The 11,557-nt window shown below is 37.5% G+C and overlaps 2 protein-coding genes across 6 annotated transcripts; one reads left to right on the top strand and one right to left on the bottom strand.

Moving 5' to 3' along the window:
• The first annotated feature begins 2,447 nt into the window (after positions 1-2,447).
• On the top strand, positions 2,448-5,268 carry LOC104825787 (serine carboxypeptidase-like 18). Of its 5 annotated transcripts, none has more exons than XM_010558172.1 (14): positions 2,448-2,680; positions 2,800-2,945; positions 3,020-3,096; positions 3,171-3,293; positions 3,377-3,479; positions 3,586-3,623; positions 3,728-3,829; positions 3,901-3,987; positions 4,097-4,243; positions 4,330-4,401; positions 4,502-4,620; positions 4,702-4,815; positions 4,877-4,956; positions 5,049-5,268. In XM_010558172.1, the coding sequence occupies exons 1-14, from the start codon at positions 2,547-2,549 to the stop codon at positions 5,072-5,074; spliced, it is 1,368 nt and encodes a 455-aa protein (XP_010556474.1). In that variant the 5' UTR covers positions 2,448-2,546; the 3' UTR covers positions 5,075-5,268. The 5 variants fall into 5 exon arrangements, with proteins under 5 accessions (XP_010556474.1, XP_010556473.1, XP_010556476.1 ...); XM_010558171.2 differs by having other exon boundaries at positions 3,910-3,987; positions 4,911-4,956; positions 5,049-5,260; XM_010558174.1 differs by having other exon boundaries at positions 4,702-4,807; positions 5,049-5,133.
• A 1,309-nt stretch (positions 5,269-6,577) lies between these two features.
• On the bottom strand, positions 6,578-10,555 carry LOC104825819 (disease resistance protein RPS5-like). Its single transcript, XM_010558210.1, has 5 exons — positions 10,418-10,555; positions 7,212-9,521; positions 7,025-7,096; positions 6,866-6,949; positions 6,578-6,783 (listed from the first exon to the last, which is right to left on the bottom strand). The coding sequence occupies exons 1-4, from the start codon at positions 10,553-10,555 to the stop codon at positions 6,893-6,895; spliced, it is 2,577 nt and encodes an 858-aa protein (XP_010556512.1). The 3' UTR covers positions 6,578-6,783; positions 6,866-6,892.
• Positions 10,556-11,557: the final 1,002 nt, after the last annotated feature.

Genomic DNA, 11,557 nt, shown 5'->3' with positions numbered 1-11,557 from the left:
TTTCTGGTTTTATTCTGTGTTTTTCCATGAACCGTGAGTAGATCCACGGCTGTGGGTTAGGGATTCGTTTGTGTTTTGGGTATGTTTGTACCCTAACTTGGTTGCGATTTGGATTTGTTTCGGTTTTATCGATTTGTGCTTTATTCGATTGGTGTTTGCTGACCCCTTGGCCAATTATTTCAGATTCTGAACTACATAGGAATATGGGTTTAGTTTCGGATCGAAATCGATAGAATAGATTGTATTATTCACATAGGAATATGGTTTTATCGATCTAGGATTGATGATAGTGTTCTTTATGCATCTAGTTTGATAAATCACATAGGGATATGGATTTAGAGAACTTTAGATAGTGAGTTATATGCCGGGAGGTGATTTCTCTATTTTTGTTGCTTGACGATTCCCGAATACAAATTCAATATCGTGATTCTCGCATACTTAGCATATACCCATACACGCGAATACGGTCCCGACACCCACGGTCATCTTAGATAGCTAGTTTACTCGCTTTTATTGTTTTGCTTCCATATTTTCTATTCTTTCCATACACTTCCACCATCACTTCTACTTGCTTGCTTTGATTTAGTCTCGATTAGGATTTAGATTTAGCTACCGGTCCTTGCGTTCGACCCCGTGTTACGACGATCCGTATCCTTGCGGTGAGTTGTGAATCGGGTATAAATTCTAGACTCGGTACACACGTATCAGTGCCATATAAACGCTTAGCTGTATGTACACTTTTCTTGTTTTTATGTACTTTGGATTTTTTTTTTTCAGACAGCGAACCTCTGTAATAAGTTATGGACCCAACTTGTGGTTTTCACATTCAAAGTGATTGGTTTTTAATACACATTAATACTTACATTTTACGTTATTTTGTATTTAAAAAAAAAAACAAAGAAAAAGTCATATATACTTTGATTAATAGTATTTTAATGATTTCAATAAATAAAATTGTCTAGAACGAAAATTATCTTTAATAATTTATTGAAATTTGATACATTTTATTTCAGAACAGATGATGGGGTGATGAAATCAGAGGGTCCGGTTCCGTCCGCTTTCCATTTATTCGTCCTCTACGAATTTGTTTGTTTTTGTTTTTAATTTCATAATAATATATTCTGCTGAGAAAAACAATTTTTTGTTTGACTGTGAATTTTGTATTCTCCACGTTTTTTCCCCAATGCATATACTTATATATATATATATATATATCTATTTTAAGATTCGGATTATATAAAGACAGCGAAAGAATATATACTCATGTGAGATCTTCGCATAATAAAAAATACTTGAAAAACAATGGGTTTTTAAGGAAAAAATAACCATTAACTATAAAATAATCTTGCAATTCTTTCTTTTCTCCGATTTGAACAATTCATTTCTTCCAATTCCTAAGTATAATATTTCTGAATTGCACCTGTAATCACACCACCTTATAATTTGGTCCACCAAAAAAAAGAATTACAATGTTTTCTTATCACTAGTGCGGAATTTGAGATTTGGCAAAATTTGAATAGTTGAGTTTTTGTTATGTAATTTTGATAATAGTTTATATTATATGGAAATTGAAAATTTTAGTATTTAATATGGAAGTTTGAGTATAGCTGAGTATTTAATATTGTAATCTCCTTCTAACTTTTTTAAAATTTTAATAATGTTAAAAATCAAATAAATAATTTTTTTTGAAAAATATTCTGGTTCGTGAGCCCATTCGTTGGTCGGTTGAGTTGAACCGTGACGAACTCAGCTCATGGTGAAATGGCTCGCCTGATCTCTTTTTTCGGGTTTATAATTTTTCCAACCAAATTTAATGAAAATAAGTTGATTCACGAGCCGCAGATCAAATTCGTTTATATAGTCAAGATGGATGAAAAATAAAGAATAAAAAAACAATTAATAGTTGGAAAATCATCAACTGAACTAGAATAAATGATAATACCTGAGCCAACTATTAATTGTTTTTTTTTTATATGTAAATTTTATATCAAGGATATTGTCATAGTTTTGCTACAATGTTTGATTTAGAGTTTCGGAAGCTGTATAAAAAGGAAATTTCGAATATAGACACGACGAATATCAAAAGGTAAATCTCATAAACACTGAGTTTTTTTTTTAAAATATCATCTGTTTATGTATATAGGATCTAACTTCACCATTACGTAAATTAGAATTGATGCTATATTATTATTTTACATAAGTTATGTAGATTATTTTTTTTTTTGTTTTTTTTATAAAACAATTCTCAAAAAAACATTATCCAATATATATAGAGAGACAAGGACGGAAAAGAAATGCTCCATGTCAATACGCCATTACTATATGTATAAGTCAATGCATTTTGATTTCCTCCATGGAAAAACGAGGAGCATCAATTTTAAATTTTCTATCATCCAAACATCTCCTTTTCAATGATAAACTCCCCACATTTAATAATTTAAAAAAATAAAAAACAAATTCGTAGAGGACGAATGGTTCACGGAACCGGACCCTCTGATTTTATCACCCCATCATCTGTTTGAATAATTTGTTGTCCGAAAACAAAAATGGCAACAGCGTATTATCTCTCGATATTTCACTTAATTATGATACTTGTAGCGGCTCAACGTGTCGATTCTGGTGTCTCCGTTGAGTCTCTTCCTGGTTTCGAAGGTCCTCTGCCATTCAAGCTCGAAACAGGGTGCGTGTTTAACTGAATTTCCTGTAATGGGTTTTGTCCTGATCTTGATTATAATCCGTTATTTATTACTGTAAGCACGTTTTCAAAACGTTTGATCGGTTTAAGGTTCTTTGGTTTAGATATGTTGGCGTTGGCGAGGGAGAGGGGGTGAACCTTTTCTACTACTTCATAGAATCAGAGAGAAATCCAGAAGAAGACCCTCTTGTGATTTGGTTAAGTGGAGGACCTGGCTGCACTTCACTCTCTGGATTAGCTTTCGAGATCGGTATCCGAACTCTTTCCGTATAAAATTATTATCCGAGTTGTCAACGATTTCTCTAATCAGATGAAATCCCGCAGGTCCTTTGGCTTTCGAGGTTGATGATTACAATGGAGGTGTCCCTTCCTTGGTCTCCACTTCATATTCATGGACTAAGGTTCGAGGGTTTTTTTCCGAAGAATTTATCCACAAAAATGCGTTCGTTCGTCCTTGATTTCGGGTCGTTTATAGGTCGCGAGTATAATATTCTTGGACCAACCCGTTGGAACCGGCTTCTCGTACGCAAGAACTCGGCTTGCTGATAAACCTAGCGACACGAGACAAGCCGTACAGGTCTACGAATTTGTTAGAAAGGTATATATATATATATACACATGTAATGTATGATTAGAATTCCATAAATAAATGGTTTTGATCATTTGTTTTTGCTTTCGAAGTGGCTGATTGATCATCCACGGTTCACGTCGAATCCGTTTTATGTCGGGGGAGATTCTTACTCTGGTAGGGTTGTCCCGGCAATCGTTCAAGAGATTTCCAATGGTATATATGTTGCTTTTCGGCCCGACATCTCTATGAACATCTGTTTCCTTTGATTGAATTGTATATTTCTCACATCGTAACAAATCTTGAAACCATGGCGATGCAGGAAATGACAAAGGCTTTAGACCTCGAGTAAATCTTCAGGTGCATCCGTTTATATTGCCTAATTTGCTAATCGCTAGATAGATATCTTGACGAAAAACAATCATGAAATTGAAGATTTGTTTCTCTCGTTATGCGTTCGATAGGGATATGTTCTCGGGAACCCTAAGACGGACGGCAGTTTTGATAGCAACTCCAAAATCCCGTATGCTCATGGAATGGGACTGATCTCGGACGAGCTCTACGAGGTATATAGAATCGTACCGATCTCTCGTTTCTTACCACCAAAACTATAGTTATGAAATCTATTCCTTTGTAGTCATTGAAGAGAAGCTGCGGAGGAAATTATTGGGATGTCGATCCTAGTAACTCGGAATGCTTGAATCTCCTTCAAGACTACGATAAGGTATATCTTCTTCTACAATTTAACAAAGAAAGATAAGTAAGTACATCAAACCGCAACCGCGATGATTGACAAGTTGAATGATGGTCGAAACTTCTGTGGTCGATAACAGTGCGTTTCGAGGATAAACGGAGCGTTTATCCTGACTCCACTGTGTGAGTTTTCTTCTCCGAGGCCGTCTCTATCAGACATTACTCGAAGAAGATACAGTAGAGAACTTCTAAACACAAGCCTTTCGGTTCCAGCTTCTGATTGCTACGTGAGTGATCTTCTTGGCTTTGATCTTTGCTTCACTTTCCATTACATATGTTTTATACATGTAATTGCTTTCGCCTTCGCATTCAGACATATCGGTATTTGTTATCATCGTACTGGGCTAACGACGAGAAGGTGCGGAGAGCGCTTCACGTGGTGAAGGTATATACGTGTATATATACATATATATATATATATCGAGAGTTATATGGTGATAAAGTGAACAATGTTAGGCTTAAGGTTTGGAGGGTTTCGGGTACAGGGAAGTATAGGAAATTGGGTGAGATGCAATTGGGGAATGCCTTACGACTACGACATCAGAAGCAGCATACCGTACCATTTGAACAACAGCCTCAAGGGTTACCGGTCTCTCGTTTTCAGGTCAGATTATAGATCCATCCCCTGCTTCTCAAGAACTGATTTGGGTGTTTTAACGAGTTCGGGGATTTTTGAAACAAACAGCGGCGATCACGACATGATGGTGCCTTTCCTTGGAACTCAAGCATGGATACGATCCCTAAACTATTCCATCGTCGACGACTGGAGGCCGTGGATCATCAACAACCAGGTCGCCGGGTAACATACCTTCCTTCTCCGAACGTAATCGTTTCCGTCTTTCATACTCATAAAACCGTAGATTTCTCTCTCGAACCGTTGTCTCGACCGGGCAGGTACACGAGGACGTATGCCAACAAGATGACGTTCGCCACCATCAAAGCAAGTGTTCTCCTCTATTTTCTCTCAGCCCTTGAGAGTTCTTCTCGTCATTTGGTCGTTCTTATGGCTCTTCAACTCTTTCGGTCTTGTAGGGTTGTGGACATACCGTAGAGTATAAACCGGAGGAAGGCTCCATCATGTTTCAAAGGTGGATAAATGGACAGCCTCTGTAATTTTTTTTAATCTTAAATATTAATTAGAGAAAACATTGTTAGCACTCTGCATATTGTAATAAGCATAACAAGAGAAAACAATATATAGTTACATTGGTATTGGTATAAATAAAGGGACATTATGACTGATAGATGTATATATCGGTGCATTGGTAACCATAAGTTGGGTCCATGGCTTATTAAAGCGTACAATTCGTATGGGACCGTACTCACACTGCTTTGAGATACATCATATCGTATCCATACTGACGCATTTATATCGCACCAATCATACACCATCACGTTGATTGTTTTCAGACAGGAAAATATCTTGTCCGAAACACAACCCAATATGAACATACACACCATCACGTTTATGGTTTGGTCCATATTTATAATATTTGGGAAATTAGAATATTAATACCTGAACCTGTCAAATTTTCCAAAATAAAACCTCGACTTTATTTTTTGTCTTTTAAAATTTGATATAGTTTATAAAGTTTGCATGAATTTCAAAGTTCAGGTTTTAAAATGCAAAATTAAAATTGTGGTTTTATTTTGAGAAATTTGACAAGTTCAGGTATTAATATTGTAATTTCTCTAAACATTTTAATAGATTATCTTGAATAATTTTAAATAATATGTATAAGACTAAACATCGTTAGTGTTTTTCAATCCCGTCGTTTGAAAAACTCCGATCGTTGATCCTCTTTGGAATTTCATGACAATATCGTGCATGATCATAGCCAACCCTCGGCGAATTTTCTCCGTTCTTCCGTTTCATTGAGAACCCCAAAAAATTAAATTGATTAAAAAAACTATGCTTTAAAAAATTATAATTAGTTATTTATAGATTTGATAATTAATTGGTATCAAATAATGATAAATAGCTAATTAAAAATATTTTAAAAAATTATTAGTATTATATACAATAAAACAGTTTTCCTCTTTGGTGATCTATGTAAAGTCGTAATCGGTTTCAACCAATTGTTCTGAATCAAGTTTCAACGGAGTTTTCATTAAAAAAAAAAAAGTTTCGATGGAGTACTGAGTTAAACTTGATTTTTTTATTAAAATTTCATTTTGGATCAAATTAATCTTAGTTCAAATTTAATTTTAGACCATTAATATTTGAATCAAACCCAAAATTAATTTATGATTCCATTTCGTGAATTTTTAATCAGAAATCGTATATAGAATAAAAAATCTACATAATTATGTTAAAAATCTAAAATATTAGAATATTTATGTTATAAGATTCTTTCCCGTCATTTGTATCGTAAAAGAAATAACTAAGAAATTGTTGAGCGTTATAAATATAAGCCACATCTTCTTCTAGGACCAAATACCAAATACCCTATTAAAACATTCATATAGTATCCTATTATCTCCGAATTAGTTCGATGTTTGGTAAAATATTTTATTATAAAAAATTCAAATAAAACAATCGTTGTCTTATTCCTTTACGAAACACTTGGCAAATGAAATAAAGTAGCATCAAAATAGGAACACAGAAGCACCATAACTAAAGAACAAACGGGGAAGATATATATATAGGTTCATGCTTATTATTATTATCAATAGATGAACAACGTTCGGAATGCGTAGTTGGGCAAATGTGATGACTTGTGAGATTCCTGCTTGGCTTTTTGTCCAAAATATCATGTTCTTCGACCTGAAACAAGCAGGATGAATAAAAGGCGTTTAACAGAATGACGACCATCAGCTTGGTGGACAAGATCGTATTTTCACCTTACCTGTCCGCGATATTAATTATAATCTTTTCAATGTATGGTCGACATCTCAGATTCTGTCCCACGGAAACGCTGTGGAATATCCATCTAAAGAAGAAGAAGAATTCATTAATCATCTTTCAAAAAGTAAGAAGAAAGGAGAAGAAAAGAAAGACAACAGACCCCGCTATGAAGACGAGCGATATCGGGTAGCTCTACACAGGATATTATCAACGAAGGAGTCCTCGATTCAACCTGAAATGTTTCGAGATCGGATGGAATCATGTTTTAGAAAAGCTTGAATAAAACTTTTGAATATAATGAGAGAGTTGGGAAGTTCCATATGACGACATTCAGAAAGAGAAGATACCTCGGATGTGGAGGCCAAATGTTCACCATAAGTATCTATCCGCAGATTAATCTTCTGTCTATCGACATCTGCATCTATCTGAAAGGTTTCAAGATCTAGTGGAAGGCTTCCGTCCAGCCGCGTCTTCCTCAGAGTTGGACAATTATGAACTCTGATAAAGCTCAAACAAGGGAAGGAAAGAGCTGACCAATAGATGCTCTTCAGCTCTGGCAGGTCTTCCAATCCTAAACACTCTAGTCTATGAAAAGGCTTCCATGCGCCATTCCCCGCTTTCTCTTCCCTTATTATTTCTTCAAGTTTCCCGCATCTTGATACCCATAGGGAAGTAAGATATGGAGCATATTGCAACCAAGTCAAATCCTTTATACCTCCACAATTGAATATTGTTACCTCGCGCAGATTCCGTAACCACCATGTCGATATTTCTATCTCTATCTCCTGACTAAAATCCTCGAGATTTAGTGTTCTGATGCAGCGAACGAAACTCACATTTCTAACAAGTCTTTCCACAGCACAGTGATCACATATACTTATGGTTAGAACACTTAGATGGTGCAAAAGTTGTAATTCATCCACTGTATCCACATCTATCCTTGCCTTAGACCCAACTAGTCTCAATATTCTCAACCTCCATAGACTTGATATTCCATGAATATTCTCAAGCTCAAATGTTCCTTCCAAATTAAGGTAGATAAGTCTGTTTAACTCTTTCAAACCATCTGGCAATCGTTTTATCTTTGTCAATGATAAGTTGAGAAATCTCAATGATACTAACTTTGATATTGACTCCGGCAATTCATTGAGATCTATATTCACCGATAGATCCAAACATATGAGACCTTGCATAAATTGAAAGAAGTCATCTGATAGTTCCACCAACTTGTTATCTCGGAGGAACAAGGTCTTCAGCTTAGAATATTGAGGACCACCAGAAATCTTCTGGATCCGGTTACACATCAATGACATCCTCCTCACATTATTTTGATTCTTAATCTTTGGCATCTCATGTAAATTGGCACCCGCTTTTATGAAAAAAGTTTCTTCTTCTTTCCCCGTATCACATGCCACCCAAAGTGCCATTTCACGAACCACATCATGCATTTTCACAAAATCTTTGCCCTCTTCGATCAGTAAAGATGCATTGACAAGGGTGCCAATGATAGAATAACCCTGGTACTGAACTTTTTTTATATCTCCATCTCTATCTATAAGTCTCTCGCCTATCCAACAATCCACCAAGAAACCCTTGGAAATTCGATAATCTTCAGGAAATAGAGCACAATATAGGAAGCATAATTGGATCTTCTCACCCAATGGATTACGCATTAAATCATCATAACTGTATTTCAAAATTGAAAGGATCTTATCTTTCATACCTTTCAATTTCGCGTTAGATGATTCCAAGACATTGATTGCATAGTACCACTCTTCTACAGTCCTTTTGCGAGCCATGGCATCACCGACGACGTTTAACGCTAGTGGTAAACCTTGGCATTCTCTCGCTACTTTTTCTGCGAGATTAGGAATGTCCCGCTCACTTTCTAATACATTTTTAACTTTTTCTCGGAATAGGGTTAATGCATCATCACGACTCAAACATTGGACTTCCATCTCATCGTCGGCCTCCATGGACCCACACACTTCCCGAGATCGAGTGGTGAATATTACTTTACACCTATTCGTTCCATTAGGTGACGGGACTCCGATCTCTGTTAAATTTACTTTGCTCCATAAGTCATCCAACAACAATACAAATCTCTTTTCCCTCAAGGCGTTGTATATGTCAATCGCCCACCTAGTTTGCGTTTGTTGTTTCCATCCCTCGTCATTCAAGCCTAGCTTCTCTCCGATCTCTTCTTGAATCTTCAGAATCTGAACATCTCGAGACACCACAATCCAAATGACTATGTCAAAGTCATTTCCTTCTTCGTGGAACTTTCTGTTGATATGCTTGAGAAGAGTGGTTTTTCCTACTCCGCCCATGCCATATAGACCAAAGATTCCAACATGATCATTTCTAAGATGACCCCATGCCATTGCAAGCTTGGCCTCACGATCAACCATGGGTTCTGTGGGTATCATCTCCACCCTAGGTGGGGGGCGGATCTGGGTCACCACATCAAAGGCTCCGCTAGATATGAGATCGTCAACAACTTTGCACATCTTGAATATCTTTTTGCTATAGCGATAACTTGATACAAATTTTTTGGAACAGTATCCAGAAAGACATAATTGTTGAATTTGAGCTTCTCTAGCGTCAAGTAGGGCATGGACTTGGTTTTCAATGGTCTGTACCCTCGAAAGCCAATCCTGGACAACATGAAGTCGTGATAAAGAATATTTTCATTACAGGTGCTTACGTGATACAACCTCAATTGGATGAGAGATGTCAACGCATAGGAGAGGTCCTAAGGACTTTGGAATTGGACGCTAGAGACGGAGGATTTTACAAACTCAGACCTTTTATTTTTAAGAGTGGAGAATCCATCGCATAGCCCTTCGGTTCGGACCCCGGTCGATCCCGCGGGTCGAACAGTATCTCGGAAAATAAACCCTCCGGTTCTCCGCAATAGATGACAACTTGACAAACCATGCGGAACACATAAACCAACCGAAACTGACCGACTTAGGAGAAACACAAACTTCGGGAGAATATAGACTCAGACTTATTAAGAGTTTATTCATCAATCTATTCTGAAAAGAGAAAAAAAACACAAAATCATTCTAAATATTTTTTAGTATGAGTATGAGTTTTTTTTCCGAGTTTCGATTTTAGAAAAAAAAAACAAATCTTGTTGTATCTCGACAGTATTTCGCCTTAACCCGAATTGACTTTGTGTGGGGTAAATATACTCTTTGGAAAACGTGTATCCGTACCTCTAGACTCTCTATAACTTTGTGTTCATTAGTTGTGTTCATTAATTTCTTCTATCTCCGAAGTATTTCCCTTACAATCCATAACACATGTATGTAGAGCTCGACAATGACTCCTAAGTAACGGGAATGTATATTCGCATATCCTACAATTTAGGAAACTGTTGTATTTAGCAGATTTATTTCCCAGTTTGTTCAGCTAGGTTGAAACTCTAATTTCTGTATATATTCGGATGCATAGCCTCAATGAAGCTCGACCGGTTTTCTTTCAAACTCAAGCTCGATACGTGACATGGTATCAGAGCCCGAACCACCATAAATTCCGTTGTAACCTTCGAATCTATGGCCACCGAAAACACTTCCACCGAACCGACTCTGACCTTACCATCGAATCCTGACCCGACCAACACTTCAAACTCGACACCCAACATGAACGGCCGCGACAATGCAGCCACGATTCGACGTACCATATCGCCCTACGATCTGACGCCTAGCGATAACCCTGGCTTAATTTTGTCTCAACCATTGCTGCGTGGAGACAATTACGATGAATGGCCAATTAACATCCGTCAAGCACTTAAATCGTGGAAGAAATTTGGGTTCGTTGGTGGAACGATTCCTTAACCTGATTCTAATTCGGCGGACTTTGAAGATTGGGATACAAACAATGCCCTCATTGTATCATGGCTCAAAAACACGCTGGAATCACATCTCCGTTCCGATGTGGTTCATCGTGAATTTGCCACCGATTTGTGGATATATTTGAAGCGTCGATTTGGAAAGACTACTCATCATCGACTTCTCAAAATTCGAAGTGATCTTGCTAATTGTCGTCAGAACGGAATGACAGTTGAAGCATACTTTGGCAAACTCACTAAACTCTGGGATGATTTGGCAAATTTTCGGTCCTTGAAAGTTTGCAAATGCGGTCGTTGCTCGTGCGATATTGCTGCTGCATTGGAGAAGAGAGAAAGAAGACAAACTTTATGAATTTCTCCTCGGGTTAGATGAGACACGCTACAGCACGGTGAGATCAAATCTTCTCTCTCGACAAATTCTGCCATCACTGGAAGAAGCATATAACATGATAATCCAAGACGAGGACACTCATCATGCCTCGTATGCCCGAGAAGAACGACATGAAGTAACAGCATTTGCCACACGCACTGAACAGAAGCCTCGGCCAAAGCCTGCTGAAAAGGACGCAACTGCCATGTGTTCCAATTGTGGCCGAGCAGGTCACGTGGCTGAGGGATGCTTCCAAATCATTGGTTTTTCGGATTGGTGGGGAGAAAGGCCTAGGAACAGATCTGGACGTGGAAGGGAACAACCTTCTCCAATGAACCAGGGAGATCGTAGTCGACCTATACGAGCTAATGCCATGACAGTTGCCGCTAACTCGGCACTGACTTCCGCTCCCCCTCCAATAATCGAGGATGACAAACACATTGTTTCTGGCATCACCGAAGATC

The sequence above is a fragment of the Tarenaya hassleriana genome, unplaced genomic scaffold (genome assembly GCF_000463585.1).
Source record: "Tarenaya hassleriana unplaced genomic scaffold, ASM46358v1 Cleome49, whole genome shotgun sequence".
NCBI classification, from domain to species: domain Eukaryota; kingdom Viridiplantae; phylum Streptophyta; class Magnoliopsida; order Brassicales; family Cleomaceae; genus Tarenaya; species Tarenaya hassleriana.
Note: the sequence above shows the minus strand (reverse complement) of the source record. Positions and strands in the feature narration are given on the sequence as shown.

Bases quoted from the DNA above. Each gene is read 5' to 3' on its own strand.
- LOC104825787 (XM_010558170.2), top strand. From the start codon at position 2,547: ATGGCAACAGCGTATTATCTCTCGATATTTCACTTAATTATGATACTT. The intron at 3,624-3,727 runs GTGCATCCGTTT...TGCGTTCGATAG, and splicing joins GACCTCGAGTAAATCTTCAG to GGATATGTTCTCGGGAACCC. The intron at 4,816-4,910 runs GTAACATACCTT...TCGACCGGGCAG, and splicing joins ATCAACAACCAGGTCGCCGG to GTACACGAGGACGTATGCCA.
- LOC104825819 (XM_010558210.1), bottom strand. From the start codon at position 10,555: ATGGTACGTCGAATCGTGGCTGCATTGTCGCGGCCGTTCATGTTGGGT. The intron at 9,522-10,417 runs GTTACAACGGAA...CATGTTGTCCAG, and splicing joins CGGTGGCCATAGATTCGAAG to GATTGGCTTTCGAGGGTACA. The intron at 6,950-7,024 runs GTCTGTTGTCTT...CTTCTTCTTTAG, and splicing joins TCGCTCGTCTTCATAGCGGG to ATGGATATTCCACAGCGTTT.